General features: G+C 42.5%; 1 protein-coding gene across 1 annotated transcript; it reads left to right on the top strand.

Annotated features, from left to right (window-relative positions):
* Positions 1-569: 569 nt before the first annotated feature.
* Positions 570-18757, top strand: ssh1a (slingshot protein phosphatase 1a). Its single transcript, XM_056279448.1, has 14 exons — positions 570-667; positions 2800-2900; positions 7038-7102; positions 8044-8165; positions 9406-9474; positions 9732-9797; positions 11241-11435; positions 11610-11703; positions 13205-13333; positions 13577-13623; positions 13747-13893; positions 14783-14983; positions 15305-16007; positions 16189-18757. The coding sequence occupies exons 1-14, from the start codon at positions 570-572 to the stop codon at positions 17308-17310; spliced, it is 3159 nt and encodes a 1052-aa protein (XP_056135423.1). The 3' UTR covers positions 17311-18757.
* Positions 18758-23660: the final 4903 nt, after the last annotated feature.

Raw genomic sequence — 23660 nt, 5'->3', positions numbered from 1 at the left:
TGTGCATTTGCAGTCTATGTGTGTGTCTGAGAGAGTTTCAGATTGACACAGTATGCTTGCATGTGATATATACTATATGCTGGAGTGTGACGTATAGGATGAAAAGAAAGGGATCGTCTGTGGATTCCTGTACACCGCTACATGTTAGAGTGTAATCTATTGCCTGTATTTGAGAGCAAAAGAGTAAGCTCGACTGCTTCTGTACCGAGCAGCATTTGAATTTGTGTAGCCAGACACTGCTTATGAAAATGTGTGAGGAAAGAAGATCGACAACATAGCCCCCCCCTTCCCGTTGCGGGTGGAGACTGTAACAGTCCAGTCCTCCAGGCAGGAGCCTCAATATACTCCTCCTCACAGCTCCTCTCACTGGTACACAGAGAGACGCACAGATGAGGGAGGAGGGGACAGCTGGTGCTTGCTTCACTTAGGCAATACAGATGAGTGCAGACTGTCAGTCTATGGGCCAAGACCTGAGAGAATCTCACGCTTTGCTCTGTCACCGTTTTCGGGAGTGGATGAAGAGGAGATAGCTTGTACCATTAAGGCCTGAGCTTGCTCCGGTCAACAGGATGCATCTGGTTGTAGGGTCCACTAAGGAGGCTGTGATGAAGATGCTACCCTATTTTGTGCAGAATGCTGTGTTGACCCAGAACGAGATATGCCGCATGTGAGTAGTACTTGGAGCCCTTTTAGAGTGGGAGTGTGAACTTTAACAACTAGGTCACTCATTGGCAGAATTTGATAACAGTTGATGTCAAACCACATAAAGGTTTGACTTACTTCATAAAAATCAGCAGTATTGTTTTGGCATGGTTTTGAAACAGAAATGAACTCATGTGCTTTTGTTGCTGCAGCTTGTAGAATGGTCTCAGTGTAATCTTTTTACCGCAAGAGTAATGTCTGTGAATTCAGATTTTCCCTGATCAGTTTGCTACATAGCTATTCAGAGCTGCCATGTTATATTAGATGAACAAACTGAATAATTGAACTTGTCCAGGTGTTTTGGAAGAGTGGAGCACAATGAGAATTATAAGCTTTATATATGCAAAGGCAGTTGTGATTTAAATGAGACGGTGTACTTAGAAAAAGTAGCATTAGGCTGCACCTCTGTCTCCAGTAGGAACAGGAGTAGCCTGATTTCTCTCTCCTATGGGGTGTAGAAACTTTACGTTGTTATCATGTGGGATCATTGAGGTTATCTGGCAAGCCTTTCTGTCACAGTCTTTGTTTGCCTTGATACTAGTTATATTTTTGGCCCTAGTGTTTATGGAGAAGTTGATAGCAGGGTGCCGGAGGGCAAGAGACACCAGAGCCAAGGCCATTTAGTTGGGCTGTCTGACTATGACCTGCTGAGTGGTAGGACAGCTTTTGATTTACACAAAAGGACAAGTTTCACACATTCTCAAATTTCACAAGAACGCTTATTCAAGAGTCTTTACTGGTATGTGACCAGGTATCACAATCTAAATCCCCTGAACCTAAGGTTAATCTACTGCTTAAAATGGGTCAGATGAACAGTTGGTGTTGGTATACGATGAGCAATGAGTGTTGATGTAGCACTGGGGCTTTGACACTTTTTACCTCATAACACCCATCATCCCTGACAGGAGAGCCTGCTGACATCCTCATTAATTTGTCAACAGAGAGAAAAGGCCAAAACATTAAAAAAAAAAAAGTGAGACAAAAGCTCTTGTGATAGCCGTCCACCCCCATGCCGATGTTGCTATGAAACTTTTTTCTCTGGGGTGTGGTGTGGAAGTCAGGGATTTTACTGTCATGCACACAAAATGGAGCCTGTTGCTCAAGCAGTATCATTTGTTTGGCCCAGACATAGGTCTTCCATATTGGACAGTGAAAGTCCAGTTTTGTGTGTGTGTGTGTGTGTGTGTGTGTGTGTGTGTGTGTGTGTGTGTGTGTGTGTGTGTGTGTGTGTGTGTGTGTGTGTGTGTGTGTGTGTGTGTTTTTTTTGGGGGGGGGTTATTGGTACTTGGTTTGTTCCCATCTCTTACCATTCCTGTACTTTCTCAATGTATCCTGGTTTACTAGAATGCACACACATAATACATTGGGTACATGTACCACCTTGCTGCCAGGTAGATTGGTGAGTGAGTTGAGTTTGTCATTCTATCAGCACAGTGAAATGGAATAATTTCAGTTAGCCCTGGGGGAAAGACCTCAGTTCCACTTTTCACTGTAGGCCTTTGTTAGGTCATCTGCTTAAAAAAATCTTAACCCAAAACAGACTGGAATAACAGCAGGTGTGAACTGTTAGCTGCTGCTTGTTCAGCCATTAGGAATGCTCAGGCTTCATTAACAATTACAGTTAGGTGAAATTATTTAGGTCTGTTGTCTGTTGAGCCAAGCCAGCAGAAACTTGACAGATTAAATGAGTACACAGCTCATGCAGCACAGACAAAGCCAGATAAGCACTCAGAATTGAAGCTTGATTCATGGCTGCAGCAGAACCGGAGTCTCCCGTTTGAGCAGGGTTCTGACAACAGCGCTTTTTTCACTTGGCTCTTGTGGTAATGTACTGGCAGCAGGCATACATGATTTATTCCCATCTCATTGCCGGCTGTTCTGAACTTAACCGCTCCACTGAAAGGGAATACTACATTTGTCTTGTGTCTTGTGTCCCAAATCTCAGCCTCTGCTCACTGTGCACTGAATACAGAATGATGATTTTAGCAAATAGGTGGGACGCTGTCTTATTCAACACCCCCCCACCCCCCAGTATGCTGTCTGATGCACAGCATCTGAGTAAGCACTTCTAACTTCTGTCTCCCATCTGTTTCCCAGCCTGAGTGAGAGCTTCTTCATGGTGAAGGGTGCTGCTCTCTTCCTGCAGCAGGGCAGCAGTCCCCAAGGCCAGAAAGTACATCCGCACCACAAACATGCAGGTGAGAACCACAAAGCATGACACCACCAAGCAAAGCTGGAGCTCACCATATTTGACTAACCACTTGAAATACACCTACAACTCAAGCCATATTTTTCATGCTCGTCAATCTCCCACTTTGTAGACAGCAGAGGTATTATTTAGTCTACTTTAAGTGGTGCATTTGTCTGATAAGTCAACATGCTGCCCTGCCTAAAACTGCAGCAGATGTTTGTACCTGAGGCAAGGAGGAGGGAGGGTGCCCCCTTGATAAGCATGTTCCAGACGTATAGCTTAGGCAGATTAGTGGTTAAGTCCAGTTCAAGGGAGAGCTGCAGGGAGAACTTCTGTTTACGATTAAGAGAGGTCCCATAGTGTTGTTGTCACCTGTATGTCCTCCATTACCCACCCTGTGCCAACTTTAATTGACAAATGCAGAGTGAATGGAATTGTTATCAACTTTAGTAGCGTCTTGGGCTATGAGCTACATCCATATGGCACAGGGTGAGAGAGAAACCCTCAGGAAATGGGTCACTGATAGATAAAATCACTGTGTATCATTAGTTTTCTATTAACATTCAGACAAACTGAATGTACCTATAGCATGGGTATGTTTGTTTGTGTGTCATGTATGCATTTGTGTGCATGAGTTCATGTCTCAAATCATTTTTGTCTCATTTTTTTAGAGTGAATTTTGTCAAAGTTAGCATAGTTTAAATACCCACAGGAATTGACTAAATGAGATAGTAGTGAAGACGGGCCAGTTTAAAGGGTGGGCTCACCTTTTTTAACCCAGACCACAGTAAAATGTTTTCAGGCGTCATTAAGAGTAGTTCAAATTAAAATGTCACTGACCGTTTTAGTATTGAGAAACTTGCCACTTAGCTGAAATTTGTTGCTCAACTTCAACACTGTCCAATCGCTAAAGCCTTCAAAAACCATGAAATATCTTCTATTTGAAAACGGGGTGGTCACAGTACAGTCACACATATATCTTCATTTATTTGAGGCTTATTGAGAATGTGTATTGAACAGGAGCGAAGTACCCAGTTGATGCAGTACATAGCAACCTTTTGTAAACTTCTGCTCTTGAGAGCAGTAGGTTATGTAAAATGTGTAGTTAAAGCCATGCACTTTCCAGAGACTAGCGAGGAAAACATGTTTGCGGAAGTGTAAAATAGTCAGTTTAACTTTACAAAAAGCGTGGTTTGTGACTTATTTTTTTAATCAAACGTACTAAGATACATAATAATAATAATAATAATAATAATAATAATAATAATAATAATAAATCAAACTTATATAGCGCTTTTCTAACACTCAAAGTCGCTTTACAATAAACGGGGTGAAACAAGACAACAGATAAACATAGCACAAACATACAGGGGTGGATGGGAAGGGGAGGCTACGAGAGGGAGAAGCTGCAGCCACACATGACGCCAGCAGTACTCTCTGACTTACAAAAGGGAAAGAAAAGCAAAAAACAACAGCACTGTGGATGTTGATTTTCTGTAGGGGTTTACTCCCGTAGCCTATTCCTCTCCCGAGGTATCCATTAGGCAGTGGCACTGTTTAACCCATAGCTGGGGGCTGATTCGTGGGCATCAGGGAATATCCACACACCGGTGGGCCTGCGTACCGCAGGTCTAGGGGCCAGACCTCCTTCGAGTCACTTGTAGTTCAGCCAGGTACATGGGACTGTACTATTTAAAAAGGACGTGTATCATTTTTCGAAGGCTTAAACAATTGTCCAATTGGGCTGTGGTGAAGCCCAGTGAGAGGTTTCAGCAAAGTAGTAAGTTTCCCCATACTGAAGCGATTGCGGAGGTTTTGTCTGTACATATTGAAAGGATGCCCAACAACATGTTAATAAGGTCTACATTAAGAAAAAGTTAACCTTCCCTTACATGTGGTTATTGAAGGAATCCATTGCCATGTGCTTCTTATAGGGGAAATTAAGCACCGGCTTTTGGAAATGAACGGGGCAAAACCTTTGTATTCAAAGTCCCTGGTAAATGTCTGAAAGAAACATGGCTGAAGGGATGGTGTACTAACAAAATGCAAAACAAAGACCAAAAAACTGTTTCCCAATTATCATCCGTATATTGTAGAATGTACTGGTATGATATCACAGATTTTAGTCTAACTTATTCAAGTTCAACTTTATTATTATGTGTATTGGAATAGAGTAAAACTCTTATGCTTTGGCAATTCATTCAGTTATTTATTTTATATTAATACTTTTTTTCAGGAAGACTTGGCTGGGCTAGTTGGGGTAAAAAAAATGAAATGAATTAATTATTCTTAATTCATAAACTGAGAGATTTTTCCTGTTAAAATCCAGGTCTGTGGTTTAACTGCTTTTCTTAGAACAGGACTGGCGGCTCATGGAGCACAGAGAGCCTCAAGCCACCAAGTCTGCCTGTACCATCTCAACATCTTTTCTGTCTCAAGTCTCACTCAATGAGGAATCCCACAATTATTTTCTTAGCCACAAAGCTTTTTAGAAGTGACTGGGACCTGCAAATTGGTCTGTTACCTGGAAAAAAGTGTCTGGTAGGGTAAACATGGTCTCCAGCTACATTTCAAAGATTCAGCACCATTTTGGCTGACTCTCGGGACAGAAAATGCACCGTGAGGCTGAGAAAATCATGCTTAATGTAGTCATGGTCACATTCTCCATCATTCTGTGGAGTTGTACATTAGTGGGACGTCACAGATAACATGGAAGGACAAGCTCTGTGATGACTGCTAACACCAAAGGAATTGTCATAGACCATAAAAATTATACATTTCAAAAGTGAAACAGTGTTATCTGTGCTAGTCAAGTAATGGCAGCCAACTGAAGAGGCGTTAGCCATACCTTTCATAGGGTTATTGTGTGTTACTTAACTGTCTGCGGACTTACTTAGTTTTCTGGATACAACAATGACCTCTGAGTTTGACTGACTGACTGAGAGGAACTCCCATGGCCTCAAGCTGTTGTTTTTCAGAACAGATGCCAACTTGGCTACCAGTATACAAGCACACACAGCTTCTTCAACCAAGCTCCAAAGTCTATAAACATGTGCAAATGTGTATGACGCTTAAGAAGAACCTGTTTTGGGGAAGAGACATGTCTACAATAGGGCCGTGAGTCACAAGGTGCAGAAAAGAACATGATCCAACCAAGAAGAGAGCCTTACACTTTCTGTTTAATGCTGGAAGGTGTAATTAAAACTTTGATGGATGACTTTGATATGTTATCTGTTGTGACATATATAAGACAAAAAAACCTCGGCTTGGTCAGGTGTCCCTACAGGCACAATTGGTCGTGTCTGCAGGTGGGAAGCCGGATGTTGAGTATGTGTCCTGGTCGCTGTACTAGCACCTCCTCTGGTCGGTTGGGGAGCCTGTTTGAGGGGGAGGGGGAACTGGGGGGAATAGCGTGATCCTCCCACGCGCTACGTCCCCCTGGCAAAACTCCTCACTGTCAGGTGAAAAGAAGCGGCTGGTGACTCTACATGTATCAGAGGAGGCATGTGGTAGTCTGCAGCCCTGCCCGGATCAGCAGAGCGGGTGGAGCAGCAACCGGGATGGCTTGAAAGAGTGTGTTAATTGGCCGGATACAACTGGGGAGAAAAAGGGGGGGAGGGAAAAAAAATACCTGGCTCCCCTTCTGAAGCTGTTGGTGCAATGGCAGGTGGTGGATTTGCATGTTGCCTCCATCCGCTAATTGTTTTATGGTCTCACTTTGCTGAGTTACCCTAACTCAAACCTAGCCAAGCTGGTAACTGCCGGTAAGATTGAGGAAATGCTCAGATGTAGTTATATGTGGTGAGTTTATGTTAATCATTTGTTGATGATAAGAAGGACATGTGACTTTTCAGTTTGTTGAGACACGTTGTAGTAAAACAACACACTCCAGCTAAAAGTACAACGACAAACAAGGTGAATAATCTCATGTCAAGGAAGCATTCACTGGATGTAGAGTTGAGTATTTAACACCAGGCTACGCCAGTGCTTCGCACAACTTGTCTGGAAAACTGGGCGAAGTAGTCCAGGCTGGTCTTTTAAAGAGTTGAGAATTACGCTAAGGTATTACGTTAGCCAAAGATGCATTAATCAGCCAACACAGGTTATCATGGTTCTGTTTTTGTTTTATGATCTTCCTGTACAGGCGACTTACCTCAGCACCTGCAGGTGATGATAAACATTCTTCGTTCTGAGGACAGAATCAAACTGGTGAGAGACAACACGCACGCACGCACGCACGCACACACAGACACACACACACACACACACACACACACACACACACACACACACACACAGGCCAGACCAGTGACTAACAACCTGGCACTCTGTCATAGCTAACTCTCCTGAATGCAATTTATTGTGTACTTAAGATCCTCATTTGCTCACTATAATTATTAGCTCATGAGAACATGTTTGAACGCACACCAATTAGCGTTACCAAATGTTTCCATGGTATGTGTGATTACCATTTTGTTTGTTAGTTTTATATCAACCACCATTGTTTTCTCCCATTTTTTTTAAGAGTTCAGTCCCTGTATAATGTCGGGTACATGCAGTTTGTAATACACATTTTGTTGCATAACAGTGGTACATGTACAAAGAAGAATATGACCATATGCACATCAACCAGGAGGGTCAATGTATTGTGTCAGCCATTTGTGGGCCTGTGGGATAGAGAATCAGTCTTTTGAGCTTCTAGTCATGGGACACACACACACACACACACACACACACACATATGACCTCAACCCCCACTACCCCTTTACTAGACTGAAGAAAAATGGAAAAATTATGAAATTCATCATCTTGTGTTTCTGCTCAGCTTGCCCTTCAAAAAACAAACAGTTGGAATAAAAATGTTCAGTTGTTATTTTGTCATTTAGACGGCTGTGCAAATACAGTACAGCTGTCCATATATACCATGATGTTTATTATTCAAATAAGAGCCACTGTTTAACAGTAACATCTACGAGAACTGATTCCGGATCCAGACCGGGAGTGACCCTTGATCTCAACACCACAATTACCTTAGTCTTTCACATCTATATTCATTCCACATACACATGGGTTACTCTGGACAGAAACTGGGCTTGGCACGAGGAAATGGCATGAGGAGCTGATGTAAGTGGCCTGTCCCTTGTCTCCAGGCGGTGCGTTTGGAAAGCGCATGGTCGGACCGTGTGCGCTACATGGTGGTAGTGTACACCAGCGGACGACAGGACACTGAAGAGAACATCTTGCTCGGGATGGATTTCACCAACAAGGACAGGTAACGATTGGCCAGATGCATGTGTTCCACGAACTTTGCAGTCATCTGCATGCAAGATATACTATTATTGGGAGACTCCACTCAACTGACGAGTTTCTTAAAGCTGTTCTTATGATTTGCAATATTACAATCAAGATTTGTAAACGTAAAAAACACCTCTCCCCCATACCAGGAAACAGGATAACTAGTGACTCAAACTTAGGATGTTGGAAGGTATGAAGTCTAGAGCTTCCACATACTGTAGACTAGAAAGTACATTTTCTGGAGAAAATGCGTGGGCTCGCTATAAGTGTTGGCGAAGTGGTTATCAGGCAGTTGTCCGGAACTTGGGAACAGCCAATCATAAGCCGCCAATGATGCCGCGCTCCCCTTGCAAAACTCTCCATTTAATCATTAATTTCTTTGGCAAAAAAGAAAATTGAAGTTAAACATCATAAACAATGTACAGAAATTCAAAATACTCGAATACATCGACACATTTAACAGAGCTGCTACATTAAAGTATGTAAGAGAAGTTTGAGTTATTTTGGAGAGAATAATGAGAAAGAGAAATATTGGCAACAGCATGATGAGTGTGCTGGTTTTCAGTTAGTCCTCGAATAATGATTGTAATGCAATAAAATGCTTCAGTAATCCCTTTTAGTAAACAGTTTCTTCTCATGCCAGGGAGGTCAGAGAGTAGGGTTGTCAACAAATTGCACCATTGGAGCTCTCAGGAACCAGCTGCCTGTTGACATGGAGGCTGAAACTGGTTTGAAGACTTTCTTCTTCAACCTTAGGCTGTCATGCAACCCCACTGGTACAGATTTTGTGGACAAGCTAGAACATTAGAATTTTTTCCATTCTGGCTTGAGCTTTAAGCTTTATTTCATTACAGCGTCGTTAATTCTGAAACATAAAAATGAATCACTGCACCCAGACTATTCCCCAGGCCTCAGTGATCTTTAGTAACCTGCTAGTTTAAGCCTTAGCTCTTTGGTTCCCAGTTTTGGGAGAGGAAGTGTCAGTGTTCACAAATACTGGCTTGGCTGTCCTTAGCTAAAACAAGGAATGTAAGGCGATTTTGCAATTGAATGTTTTTTCTCCTGTTCGAGAAGACATACATCAAATAACCTTTCCGAACATGTCGCCCTCAAAGTAATCAAACCATTTAAAGGAAGTTGGATTGCTCTTTGTGACTCTGGATTTTCTTTTTTCTCCCCCTCCTGTTATTTATTAATTTCTTTATTTACCCTCTTAGTAAAAACTGTTCAATCGGACTGGTGCTGCCTCTTTGGAGTGACACCAAGATCCATCTGGATGGAGACGGGTGAGTTGCCTCTGTCAACCCTACTATTGGGACAGACGCCACATATCTACAGCATTTACTGTTGTGGAATTACTTCTGAATCAATGTTTAATCTACAGCTGACATTTGTTGTTAAAGTAATACAGCCACTAGTAATCCATTGGAAACGACTGTCAGCGCTGGATAAATTGTTATGCTAATTGGATAAATTGCAGTGGTGTTGGAGATAAATTGTGCTCTAACTTAGGGAATGCTCATCTCTTGTATTCTGTCTTCAGGGGTTTTACTGTGAATACAGCAGGTCGCACTCATGTCTTCAAACCCGTGTCTGTACAGGCTATGTGGTGAGTAATTAATATTGAAACCTCTCTGTCTGTTTACAAAAGCTCTGGGAAGTGAATTGGTCACACAGACCACCAGTGGTGGCTGGTGAAAAATATTCTAGGTGGGGCTGTGCCATATTCAGTCAGTTTCAGTAACCAGCCTAATACAATTTAACACAAACTGCAGGATACCAGTGCTCGGTGAAATGGTCAGTAATTATTTAATGCCAGTATTAAAAAGTTGAGGCATTCTTACACAAAAACATAAACAGAATTCTACACAAACTTTCCATCTGCATTTGAAACTGAACTAAACAATTGACATTTCTTTTTACACGCAACAGCTCTTGAAAAGGCTGTTGACTGGTACACTAGTGCCCCTTGTGGCGAAAGAACAACTGCACTGTTGAGCTCATGAAACGGTTCCGTTGGTAGTCAATAGGCAACGCAAGGGCAAACAGTCAGAACAGAGTGGAAAGTGGAATATATACAAAAGCATCAAATTATATAGGGCCCATACATTCGTGTTTCTTAATCTTCTCAGATAAATGTTTCATATCCCCTGCCCCTGTAACACTCCATGTTGTATCTGTCCCCACCATTTTAAAAAGTAAGCATGGGAAGCAAGATACGGCATGACTGCATCCAGTTAGCCAAGCCTTTCTGCTGTACCATTGTTATGGGTGAAGGCTTGCATCTACAGTTTACCTTTTTCGCTAGCCTGTTGTTTGATTTTGATGTCAGGTTGATCTGAGCCAAGCTCTTTGACTTGTAGTTTCTTGTAGATCTTATTTAATTTGGGGGCAGCTGAAATCCTGTGTCTTGAGATTCTGCGTTCATCATTGTCAATAACATCAGGTGTCCCTACTCCACCACTGACTGAATCTGCTTGGGTCGATAAATTAATTGCCCTTTAGGCATCAGATTCGAGGATGCTGATTGGCTAAATTTATGTTGCTGTGCATATCTTGTGTCAACAATTGGCTGCGCCGCTGCCCTGACTGGGCAATGTTTCTGTCGCCCCAGAAATTGAGCAAGCGGATGACCAGGAAGCTAGTTTTCCCCCAAACATAATTACTTACATTTTATATAGTACAATTTTATATAATATTGTGCATTTTAAACACACACATACTTAAAATAAGTAATTGTTTATTTTAAAAATGTTAATAAAAAAAAACTTTCCACCAGGCAGGGGAGCACCCTAGTGCCTTCTATTGGCCAACTGCTGCTGCAGACCACCATAAATATTCCAGTGCAGATAGGAATGTCACCGAAGTGCATTAGGTTAAGTTAATACTGATTAATTCTGCCATCTGCTGGTGTAGAGATGTGTGTGCCTAGATTTACAAGAAGCCTTTGCAAATTGCGTGATCGGCACTGTCATCCGATTATTTTTAGCAACTCAAGCTGTGCAGTCAGCCAATGCTCTGACCATTATTTTTCTAAACAACTACATTCTAGGTCCGCTTTGCAGGTCCTGCACAAAGTCTGCGAGATATCCCGCAGATACAACTACTTCCCCGGGGGGATAGCCCTCACATGGATGGGCTATTATGAGAGCTGCATTGCCTCAGAGCAGAGTTGCATTAATGAGTGGAATGCCATGAAAGACCTGGAGACCACGCGTCCTGACTCACCCACCATGTTTGTTGACAAGTCAGTGAGAAGAAATCCACTCAGATCAGATTAACAGAAGAGCACAAAGTGTAGACTCAAACTGTGTACTCATTTATTTGCTGTTGAACTAATCTAAAATATGTTGAGATCTTAGCTACTTATTTGTGAATTTAATTCGTTAGCAAGATTCTAATGTGACTTAATCTTGGGCAGGCCCTCAGAGAGGGAGAGGACAGAGTGCCTTATCAAAGCCAAACTCAGAAGCATCATGATGTGCCAGGATTTGGAGAATGTGACTTCCAAACAGGTGAACAAAGCACACATGCACTGTCAGAGGAAGCAAGCAGGCCTACATTTGGATTTTGTGATTTCTACTTCATTGTGACATGCTTACATAGCATGAGAAACTCTTGCAGAGTAGTTTCTTAAATAGGTGTATTTTTCACACAAACTCCACTGATCAGTTCCCACAGTTTTATCATTACGTTGCTGTATGTCTATTTTGTCCTACTGACACATAAACACATTCCCCCTATCCTGTTTTGACTCTCAAATTCAGCTTTTCTGAATCTTGGCACTATGTTTCTTCCTCTGTCAAAAATATTACTTGGACAATATTCAATGTTTGCTCTTTAGCAGAAAAATCAATTTTGTAAAATTTCCCCATATATGCTTGTTGCGGCTGAGGTATTAACAAATCTCTAACATTTTTAACATCGCACAGGTAAAGAACTAAGTCTTTCTTAGTTCTTTCCCTAATAGAAATATATTCATCACTGCACAAATGTATTGCCAGAGATGTTCCTCTTTTGATAGTTATAAAGTGTATTTACATGATTTAAATCAGTGTGTACACATAATCTCATCTTGACTGCATTCATTTTCCTTTTAACTTAAAGAAAAAGTAAACTCATGGTATCCCAGAAAGTTGATTCAGTTCATCTGGACACAATGTTTATTAAGAGAAACATTTCATCACTCATCTAAGTAACTTCGTCTGTCTCAGCTGACTGCAGGTATCTCCAACGTTATAATCAGCACAGTTCCATAAAGACCGAAACCAACGATCGGTTTCATATGCTAATTGCCGTGTTCATATGGGTGGGGATACCTGCAGTCAGTTGAGACTGACGAAGTCACTTAGATGAGTGATGAAACATTTATCCCAATAAACATGTCCTGATGAACTGATTCAACTTTCTGGGATTTCCTTACCTGGATTATTGAGCATGCATCAAGACATAAACTCATGGTAAAAACACAGAAGATAGAAGTTGATATAAATTAACGATTCAAGTTAATGATTGAAAATAAGGGAAGCTATCAGTCTCCAAGTGTGTTTTTAAGCAGACTTGTGTGGCAACAAGTTAAGATTAATCTGTTGCTCTTGTATGCACAAATAACATAATTGCAGTACATGCCCTCTACATTTTATAAGAGCATGATAAAAGGCTTAAATTATACACATACACACGTTTGTTTCTCTTTATTTGTGGGGACCCCCTCATTGACGACATTCATTCCCTAGCCCTTAACCCTAACCTTAACATCATAACTACATGCCAAACCTTAACCCTTACCCTAACCTTAACCTAATGTTAACGCAAAACCCAAGTCCTAACCCTAAAGTAGACCCTGTTCCTCATGGGGACTAATAAAATGTCCCCACAAGGTAGGTGGTTTCTGGTTTTTCTATCCTAATGTGGACATTTGGTCTGCATTGGGATACAAAACAAAAACAAACAAACACACACACACACATGTATTATGAATGGTCTGTGATCTAATGCCAGGGGTCTCTTTGACAGATTCGTACGGAACTGGAGCAGCACATGAGCTGCAACCTGAAAGAGTACAAAGAGTTCATCGACAACGAGATTCTACTGATCCTAGGTCAGATGGACAAGGCCACGCTAATCTTTGACCACCTCTACTTGGTAGGACACCTGATAATCATCCTCCTCCTTTTATTAAAGCATTTAGACAAAACATTGTTTCATATGAAAACCCATACTGACTTTTTGCTGTTAACCAAATGAAAGTGTTGTGTCCTCTGAATCTTAGTTGAAAGGATTGTTGACGTAAATCTTACACAAAATGATTGTCCTTCAGAAGCAAAGTGACTGTACAGAGTGGACCAATTTAAAGAGTATGAATAGCATTTTCTGTCATATTTGCAGGGATCAGAGTGGAACGCTTCTAATTTGGAGGAGCTGCAAGAGACGGGGTAATTGTGACTAGAGCCTTGATACCTTCATTCCAAACATGTTATCACTGGGATTTCAATAAGTAGGAATGTTGATGATGGAATAGTGTTTCCCTGTAACAACTTTATTCTTTTCCTCCCCAGGGTTGGCTTTATCCTCAATGTCACACGGGAGATAGACAATTTCTTTCCTGGCACATTCAGCTACCACAACATTCGTGTCTACGATGAAGAAGCCACTGACCTGCTGGCACATTGGAATGACACATACAACTTCATTGTTAAAGCAAAGTTAGTTTTGTTTAACTCCCAAAAGTCAGAATGTTAGTCATATTACAGTGTAGAACAGTGATACTCAGACCGCGGCTCTTGAATGACTATATTGCGGCTCTTTTAAGTATCAAATTTTGAGTTTTCCGATGCTTTTTAACCAAATATTTCTGAGACACTTTCAGCAGCAACCTCCTTATGGTGAATTTGCGGCGGACTAGACTCAGCAAAGGCATAATGCTGCCCTCCATAGGTTATTTGTAGAACTCCATTGAATGAGCTAAATCCTTTATAGAGTCCAGTGCGATGGTGAAAATTAATAAGTTCTTGTTGTTTCAAAATGTTCCGCGCTGAGTATTGATTTCAGTGAATGATCTGTAACTCCAATTTCTGACCGTTCTGCTTGCATGAGGCTGCTCTCTGTGTGATAGTTTGTGCATTCCATCAAAGCATGATTCACAGTTTCCAGCAATAACATTAATAATCCAATTTCCCAATAAAAGCAATCTATGATCCTACGAAGGTTAGGTGAGGAGGTATATTTTTGCAATGTAACTCTTTCCAAAAAAAATATTTTCAATGTGGCTTCTGAGTTGGCCAAATTTTAGTACCATTGGTGTAGAGACATGACTTCAGCAATAGAGACTTGGCTGACATTCTTTTACGCAAGCTGCTGCATTTTTATTTTTCACATTTTCCCCTTCATTGTAAAAACAACATGGTAGAGGAAACATTCATTTGTGTTAGTGAGCTACTGAAATAGATTTTTTTTTAGCAAATTATTGTGACTAACTGTTAGAGTAAGGCTTGAAACATCAGTGAAGAAAGAGATAAATACACCAGTTTTTAATCAAGATTTTGACTTAACGGGGTTTCTTTCATTTATTTCCCTTTTGATTTTCCCAAACAGGAAGAACCACTCCAAGTGTCTGGTCCACTGCAAGATGGGTGTTAGTCGGTCTGCCTCCACAGTTATTGCCTATGCCATGAAAGAGTATGGCTGGTCATTAGAGAAGGCCTACAATTTTGTCAAGCAGAAGAGAAGCATCACAAGACCCAATACAGGTTTCATGAGACAGCTGGCAGAGTACGAGGGCATCTTGGATGCCAGGTACAACCCCCCCAGCTCCACTGTTGGCTCTTTGTGTGTGTGTGTGTGTGTGTGTGTGTGTGTGTGTGTGTGTGTGTGTGTGTGTGTGTGTGTGTGTGTGTGTGTGTGTGTGTGTGTGTGTGTGTCCACGCATGCCAACAATTTTAATAACCACACACTAGTCACCATTTTGCATGTTTTATAACATGATCTGCAGCATCCGGTGTGCTTGCTTTCTTGCTGATTGCTGTATATATGCAGGGATGTGCTATATCATCTGCTCTCCTCCTCTTCATCTCCCTCCCCCTCTTTTTTTTTTTGTTGTATTTCTATTTTTTCCAGCAAACAGCGTCACAACAAGCTGTGGCGCCCAGACCCAGACTGTGAGATGGCAGAGGGGCAGCAGGGGATGGCTCAATGTTGCGGAGGGGATGAGGCAGGCCACCTGACCCCAGAACCAGGGATGTCCCCCTGCTGCGAGGAGGCACTGTCCGATAAGGGGGCCGCATGCCCTTCTCCGTGCAGGACCGTCTCACTGGAAGTAGACCCTGCTTACAACAACTATTACTTCCGCCGGCTCTCTGACTCGGCCCTTGACAGTGAGCCTTCCACACCCGTGCGTGGCCCTCCACTCCTTAATATGGACAAGGTCTTCATAGAAATTGAGGATGTAGAGAGGGATGCTCTGCTGGATGACGAGGCCTTTGAGGGACGCGAAGGTCCCCCACTACCCCATTTTGGCCCCACTGGGGAGGGCACAGCTGCTCAGACTTGCTGCCGTGGTCCTGAGCCCCTTGAGGAACTGCGGCTAAGGCTGGAGTTTAGCACCGTGGAGGAGGAGGATGAGGAGGAGGTGAAGAAGGAGGAAGCGGAGATGGAGGTACTTATGCAACCCGATGCTGGAGGAGGAGGAGGGGGAGATGATGCAGAGGATGTGCAAGATGTGGAGGTAGAGGGGGATGCAGAGGGTAACGGGATGGACCTGGCAACCCTGAATGACAATTCAAACAACAACAACCACATGAGCAGCCAGCACAACCTCAATGTAAGTTTGAGAGGTGGGCTTGAACTCAATGTTGCACTGTACAGTTCCAAATCCACATTCTAATACATAGCCCAACTTCCAGAGCAGCAGCGTTCCAAGTTTCTGGAGCATCTTTTGCCCCCTGAAATCCACCTTGTAGGATTTTATCGCTCCTTATTGCTTCTTTTCTCTCTGTGTTTAGGAAACTGCTTCTTCAAATGCTCATCCACTGAATCCCTCTCTCCTGCCTTGGTGGGATTGTCAGTCTAGAGAGAAAGAAGAGTCTTCGGTTCTGGTCGATAAGCTTTGCATGAATCCCAATCTTCCTGCTGCCGAAGTCCCTGGTGCTTCATTCCCATCATCCTCCACCTCTTCTCATGGCCTCCATTCCTCCGTAGGATTGCTGCACCCCTGCAGCCCTCTGTGTAACTGTGCCAAGTGTACTGGCTCACCCTCTACAGCCCTACCTGACACTGACAGACAGGGGAAGTTGGGAGACACAACACAATTAGTGAGGCCTGAGAAGAGGGCTAATGTGCTGGAATTAAAGACTGAGACTGAAGAACAGCAGTCTGCAGGGACCCCAGAGGCTCTCCCTGACTTGATGAGCATGGATTTGGAGGATGAGAAGCATGCAACAGCCTGCTATCTTGGTCAGCAGCAGGAGACACTTGTGAAGCTGCAGAGATCTGGGCTGGTCCGCCGTCAGGCAGAGAGACTTGAGAGGTTATCAGGTTTATCCCAGGAGAGCCTCCATTCTCTGCAGCCTTTGCATTCTTGTCAAGGACCCAAGAAAAGCTCTATCCACACAGTGGAAGAAGAGGAGCTCTGTGGCTTTCCAGGTGACTTTCCTAAATCTTCAACCCCGTGCCAGGTACGCCTAGAGCCACTGGTGATGCCACTGACCAATGAGGCCTTGCTGGGTGTGGTGGGGCCCGGGGTTCTCACCCCCACCTCCTCGCCTCATGGCTCCACCCTGACACGCAGCTCCAGCAGTGACAGTCTGCGTAGTGTGAGGGGGAAACCCGGCCTTGTTCGTCAGCGGGCACAGGAGATTGAGGCACGCATGCGTTTGGCAGGCCTCACTGTGCCCTCCAGGCTCAAACGCTCTAACTCGCTAGCTAAGCTGGGCAGCCTCAATTTGTCCTCTGATGACCTGTGTTCAGTCTGCTCCTCTGATGCGGGCACCCTCCTGCTCCTCTCCCTGTCTCCAGAGCCGGACCCTGGCCTGGAGTGGGACTGTCCTGCTGTCTCAGCCCAGCCCCAGCCCTGCAAGGACTTGCAAACTCCCGAGAGAGCACTGTCAGGGGAGCCCACAAGCTGACATGAAGAATTGAGGTCCACTCCTCCATCCATCCCTCCATCCCTCACTCTGGGGGGGGGGAGAGGGGGGAGAGTTAAAAACCTGTGTGCCAATATGACAGGCATGTCAACTAGTGGAACCCACAAAAAAAGAATGCCAATCTTTGATGTGGAGCTGTCAAGTGCAGTGCCCATCTTCACTCTCCTTTGCCACTTAGTTTCTGATATTCCCAGTACAGAGTCATTATTGCTGTATCTATCAAGTGTGTAAGCCATCAGATCACCTCTACCTTGTTTCGATTTGTGGACACAAAAGTGCCTTACCAGTGAGACCAGAGGCACAGAGCTGTGTGTAAGGTTGTGTGAGTGTGAGACTGTGAGGGACATAATTCAACCCCTCACTTGACAGTGTGTTTTAAACTGTTAGTACCTGCCATTTACCATATTATGGTATGGTATCCATTGGTATGTGCATTATTTTTACCTGTCTGGTACAAAGTGGTACACTGATGAACGTGAGTCACTCAATGAAAGCAAAGTTTAAAGTTCTTGTAAAACTTGTTTACCACATTACTTCTGATGAGATGCTTGAGGATTGTAAAACAAAGGGTTACCTCATGGTACATTCATGTCGCAGAGTTCCTTCTCTGAACACTGGGGTAGAATTTTAATTCAGTTCTTTTCGTGTTGTCGATGGGTCGTGTGTGTGTGTGTGTGTGTGGCGGGGGGTAACACATTTTGAACCCCTTTTAATCTAGAGGTGTTTTGTTTTTCTTTTGTTTGCACTGCTTTTAAGGAGTGGATACTAGTACACAAAAAGCTATCTTCCAAAATAACATTAGGAATAATGTTATTGACCTCATCATTCCCTATATTATTGGGAATGCAGAGTGAGTAGTCACACTGCATGGCTTCAGATCATCTTTAAATACAAGCACCCATGGTCAAATCATATAATGTGAGACAGTTTATATTTCCCTGCAAAAATAGCCTTCTGAACAATTTTGGTATGAACAAAATAAACATAACTCAGTAGTCACACCGATACTTCTGAGTCTTCAATCCCTTATCGCATTTATCAGCGTGGATTGCCAAGGTTTCAAACTCAATTACTTAATGTTCTTTGAAATGTGGAAGACCAAAGTTCTTTGGCTGTCTCGTCAAATTAAGAACACCGTTAAAGCTGTACAAAATATGTGAATCATAATGTCGGCCGTATGTGTATTTAAATGCTGTTACATCTTTTTGCACCTTTGGGAGAAACAAAAGAAAGAGAGACTCGGTGGAGTCATCGTGCTCATAGCTGTTAAGCTGTTTTGTTCATATTGTCAATGACTTTTAATGCTTTTGTCACACTGATGTGACAAGGATCACAATAGGTTACTTCCCCGTTTTTGTAACCATTTTCTTTTTATATTTAATTATGAAGTAACTTTTGTACTGTACATTTGCTGTAGTTCAAATGCATATTGCACTTTTTATGTTGGTTTAAATAATGTACTGTATGTGTTTATTATGGAAATAAACATTTCTTTTTCATATCAGAGGACCCCATTTTCATTTAGAAAAATAATTTAACCTTAAAACTAATGGTGTTGACCATTTAAGCCTAATTTAATCTGTAGAATGACTGATAAATGACAACACAGGAAGTTGTATAACACATAAGACCTTTCACATATATTTACACTTCTTAAATTCTAATCATTTAATCCAAGTCAGATAGTCTAGAAATGTATCTGTCAATCTGGCTGAGAAAACAGCACATTGATTGTCACTGATGTACTTGTGAAGGAAAAATCTAAAACAAAAATAGAAAAAGTCTTGACGGGCATAACAGTCTTTTTTAAGTGACTTGACTGGAATGGTTTGCATCATGAAATGACATTACATCAGTATGCCCCCATCTGTATGTGTTGGCAAGAACAGGGTTTTCTAACAGCCAAGTTATACAACATTTGGCTGCCTGTTACCATTTGCATGACATCAATGAAACACTTAAGCTGCGCGCTCTTCTTCTTGCTGGCCTGTATGGCTGTGTGTGCATGTGTGTGTGTGCGTGTGTGTGTGTACAGTGGCGTTACTGGCCATTCCAGTGCCCTAGCGAGAGACCCCTCCCCCCCAAAAAGTTCCAGCATCAGGTGAAATAACACTTTTTAATTTTAATATCATAAACGTGCAATAAATAAATGTAACAGCAAGTGTGCAAAAAGGTAAACAAAAAAAGGAGAATCGACATATGTTGCGAGGTCGACACAATCCCCGCAACCCCGAGAGCAGGATAAGCGGTTTGGATAATGAATGAATGTATGAATGTACATATTGTGTACAGTTATAAAATTAATAATAAAAAAAATATTTACTAACATGCAATCAAATATTTAAAGCAGCTGTAGACAACTTTTCACCCCCCCCCCCAGCGTTTCCTAGTGTTTTTAATGTTTGCGCTGCTGTAAATACAACTGGATCGCTTTCCGTTTATTAGCAGCCCAGCTCCTGTCCAAATAAAGAAACAACCGTCAGAATTAGGGTTGCCAACTCCTTGAAATGGAAATAAGGAACGGGACAGGGACGGGGGTTGGATGGACGGGGCGGCGCGGGCATAACAAATATAATGTGCCTTACACTACACACACACACATATCTATCTATCTATCTATCTATCTATCTATCTATCTATCTATATATATATATATATATATAATTTATATATATTTCATATATAATAAGGAACGATTCCCAATTTTAAGGAACAGTTGGCAATCCTAGTCAGAATCCCAATTTGAACTAGAAACCCTGATCTCAGTGCTATGATAAAAGCGGAGTAAAAAAAAATATTCGGTAGTATTGATAAGTAGCCAATTCACCTGATTTACATGTCCCTAGGAATGAATGGGTCGGCCCTGTGATGGCCTGGCGCCCTGTCCAGGGTGTCTCCCTGCATCCCCGCGACCCTGAGAGTAGGATAAGCGGTTAAGATGATGGATGGATGGATGGATGGATGGATGGATGGATGGATGGATGGATTAATAAGTAGGCAGGTTGTGTTACTTACTGATACAGTAGAAAGAATGCCAACTGTATGTCGGTTTGGAACCCTCTCGTATCGAACTCTGTTTCCCTGTCGAGATCTGTTTGCCCCTAGCCAGAGTTCAATACACCAGGACGCTTGATTAACTGTAATCTAACTTTATCCTAACTTCATCCTAACCTTAATCTTAAACAAAGTTCAACTTAACCGTTACCTTAACCTAACCCTAAACTTAACACAACGCTTACCTTAACCTAACCGTAACTGATAGCTAACCTGTTTCCATGCGAACGCTTTCGTCTGACTAGGGGGAAACAGAGTCCAACACCGGATCTCCATCAAGTACGTGAATGCCCGTCCGAGGTTCACTCTTGTTCTACCTCTGTTTCTATAACTCTCCCTCTTCTCCTTCTTTGCCTCCTTCCTCGTCGTCGTCGTGTCTCTCTCTCTCTCTCTCTCACGCAAGGTAGAGTTTCCACTGTCACTTCGATTGTTGCACCATCCGCTATTTCCGCTACTGGTGATAGCTACCAGTAGCTACCGGGGAAAACAAAAGTGCTATCCTGTTCCTATTTTATAAAATGGCATGTGGGGGAACGCCAATTGATGTCATATGTTTTTGTTTGTGCGTATCAAACTTGAGGATGCAACTGTATGTGTGTGCCAGTGGAGCTGTCGGAAATGTTACAGCCACACAACATAACGATGAAATGATTTACAGTGATCAAAATAGAAAACTTAATAAAAGTTTTCTTTAGCAAGCCAACAAGCCAGAGCATTGTCATTCTCTTTTGTTATATATTTTAGCCTGTAATAGAAACAGGTGGCTTGACTGGTGTGCCACGTCCAGTGGTTTTAAAATTGAGGCAGATGTGCTATTGTTTGCACTGTATGAAGCTTTGTTTTTTACATGATAGTAACATGACTTCCTAAGAGGGTGCTATTACACATTTTAAAAACACAAATATGCGCCAGTGGTTAATAACATGTTCTTGGGGACCAGACAGACCCTGTCTTTCTGTCAGCACTACAACATTCGGTTTCTATACTAACAGGGTGTGGGTCAGTCCCTCTTCCCGTTCCTCTGCCTATGCTGCTGGTGAATTCTTGGCTGCCATACCTCTGCCTTTGTTTTATTATCTGAGCAAGTATCCTGTTTTGGATGTTACCATAGAGACCAAGGGAAAAACAGTATATTCTCAGCTATTTTTCAGGTCATTAGCCTCACTCTGGGTTCAATGGGCCCAGGTTGGTTACTGTTATTTTAATTTGCTCCTCAGGAGAGTTATCCCCCCCCACCTCAGATGCACTCCACATACATTCTTTAACTTTCTTCCCCTTCTCTGAGAACAGATTTCTGGCATTGAAATTGGGTGTGGAGGCCACGGCAGGGGTATGCAAACAGTGTTGGGTAAGGAAGACAGGAAAAATGCGGCAGTCCCTCATGTTCAATGTGATAAGGTTAAGGAATTATGGAGTATAGGGATCTGCAATTGATCATGCTTAATAGGACCACACTGTTATTATCTATCACAAAAAGAGTGCCCACCTGGGTGCCCCGTTGAAGTTAAATGTCAAGGGTAGAAATTTCCCAAGTTTCTTAACATGGGAAAAAGTACACCTACAAGTAAGAGTTTTCGCTGATTTTATTAGTCAAATCTGCTGTGACATCACGTGGCTAGAATATAAGGCTCCCATTGCTTGTGCAACTGAAGGAGGACTGAACGTCGTCCAACAACCAACAAAAGAACACTCTGTCAGTCACAGGAGACCAACCGACTCAGCGACGTCCAGCTGGTAAGTGTCAGCCAGGCTAAACCTGGATATGATCGCATAGGAGATCAATATATTTATCCATTACACCGCTAGAGCAGTTGACTTACATGAGACAGGCTGAAGGCAGTTCTGTCTCTTGTACCAGCCAGATTTTATAGAAATGGTAGACTTAAACTTTAACAACTTGTTTTCCAAAGGTTCTTGGTTTGCTGCTTTAAATTCTCATAAGTCTGAGTATGTTTATGGAGCATAGCACATGGTGATCAAGTGATCAGCCTCAGGCATTCAGGGAGGAGGATGCAGAAGAACAGACTGGTTTTAAACGTGTGGGGTGGGGGGGGGCCTTAGGGCAGGGGGTCCTCGCTTCACACTGACCACTTGCTGCCATGATGAAGAATGCAGCACTCAGGGAATGGTGGAAGATGAGCAGAGAGTACTAAATACCAGAGAGTGGATGTCTTTGAAGGGATGAGCCCAAATGATGTGATGGAGGGGGATAAAGGCACTTGTCTTTTCCATGGGGTTCACAGCTAAGATAATAACTCTGTAACTAATTAGATGGACACCCTCCCATTCTGTCTTCGTTTTAGACATCGTTGTCTATGTTTACATACCTTTCTGCTCGTATATTTCTTTTCCCTCAAAATCTTTCACTCCTGCTAACAAGTACTATAGTTTTGTATCCTCTTTGCAAATGCTTTGGTACTGTAACAGTTGGAGAGCATGAGCTCATTTAGCCATGACTCTGGTGAATGTTCAGGACTGTCAGATGATAAGACAACAGCAGCCATATGCTGCAATGCAGAGGGAGTATGAGGCCGTCAGCAGGAAACAGGCCCCGGCTTCAGAAATTTGTTCATCGTGCTTCACCAATTTCTCTGCGCTCAGTTTGTTGGGAGAAACTCGGATCTGAAGCCTGATAGACAGACTTAACCCGATGGAAAATTATGGCTTTGTGAAATGTGTGTCTTTATGTAACACTGTGCTCTGCTTGACTGGATTACTCACTTTGAGGTAATTGATAACAAACAATGATCATTGGTAAAAAAAATGATCAATTACAATAACAACACTTACATAATAGCTCACCGAGAACCAAGCAGTTTCCAAATACACCAGATTGTGGATAATATGTGGCATTAAAAAAAACGAATTTGCGAGTGGATGGAGGACTTGAACTAAATCAACAGTTGTAGCTGTTAACTTTCATATTCAACAAGGCTTATTGTCTACAGCAGGGATATCATAGTTTCTCAGGACACTCTATGGTTGAAATTTTCAACGCCATAAAAGACAGGGACAGACGGGGCAACATCATCAGGCAGGCAGCGCGAGCAGCTAACGCCCACAAAGACGACGCTGGATGAGTGAGTGAGCGAGCGATATCATAGTTTCTCATCAGATAAATAAGATTAAATGTGGACATGGTGCATCACTATCTTAGGGCATGTTGACATTTGCTGCATCCACTGAGCGAAAGTGAGAATGAATTGGCAAAACATGCCCACAAATAAAAGAACAACTGAATCAGATTTGTGGGTGAAGTGCAAAGGGTGGAGAAAAAG

The sequence above is a fragment of the Lampris incognitus genome, chromosome 1 (assembly GCF_029633865.1).
Source record: "Lampris incognitus isolate fLamInc1 chromosome 1, fLamInc1.hap2, whole genome shotgun sequence".
Lineage (NCBI taxonomy): Eukaryota > Metazoa > Chordata > Actinopteri > Lampriformes > Lampridae > Lampris > Lampris incognitus.
Note: the sequence above shows the minus strand (reverse complement) of the source record. Positions and strands in the feature narration are given on the sequence as shown.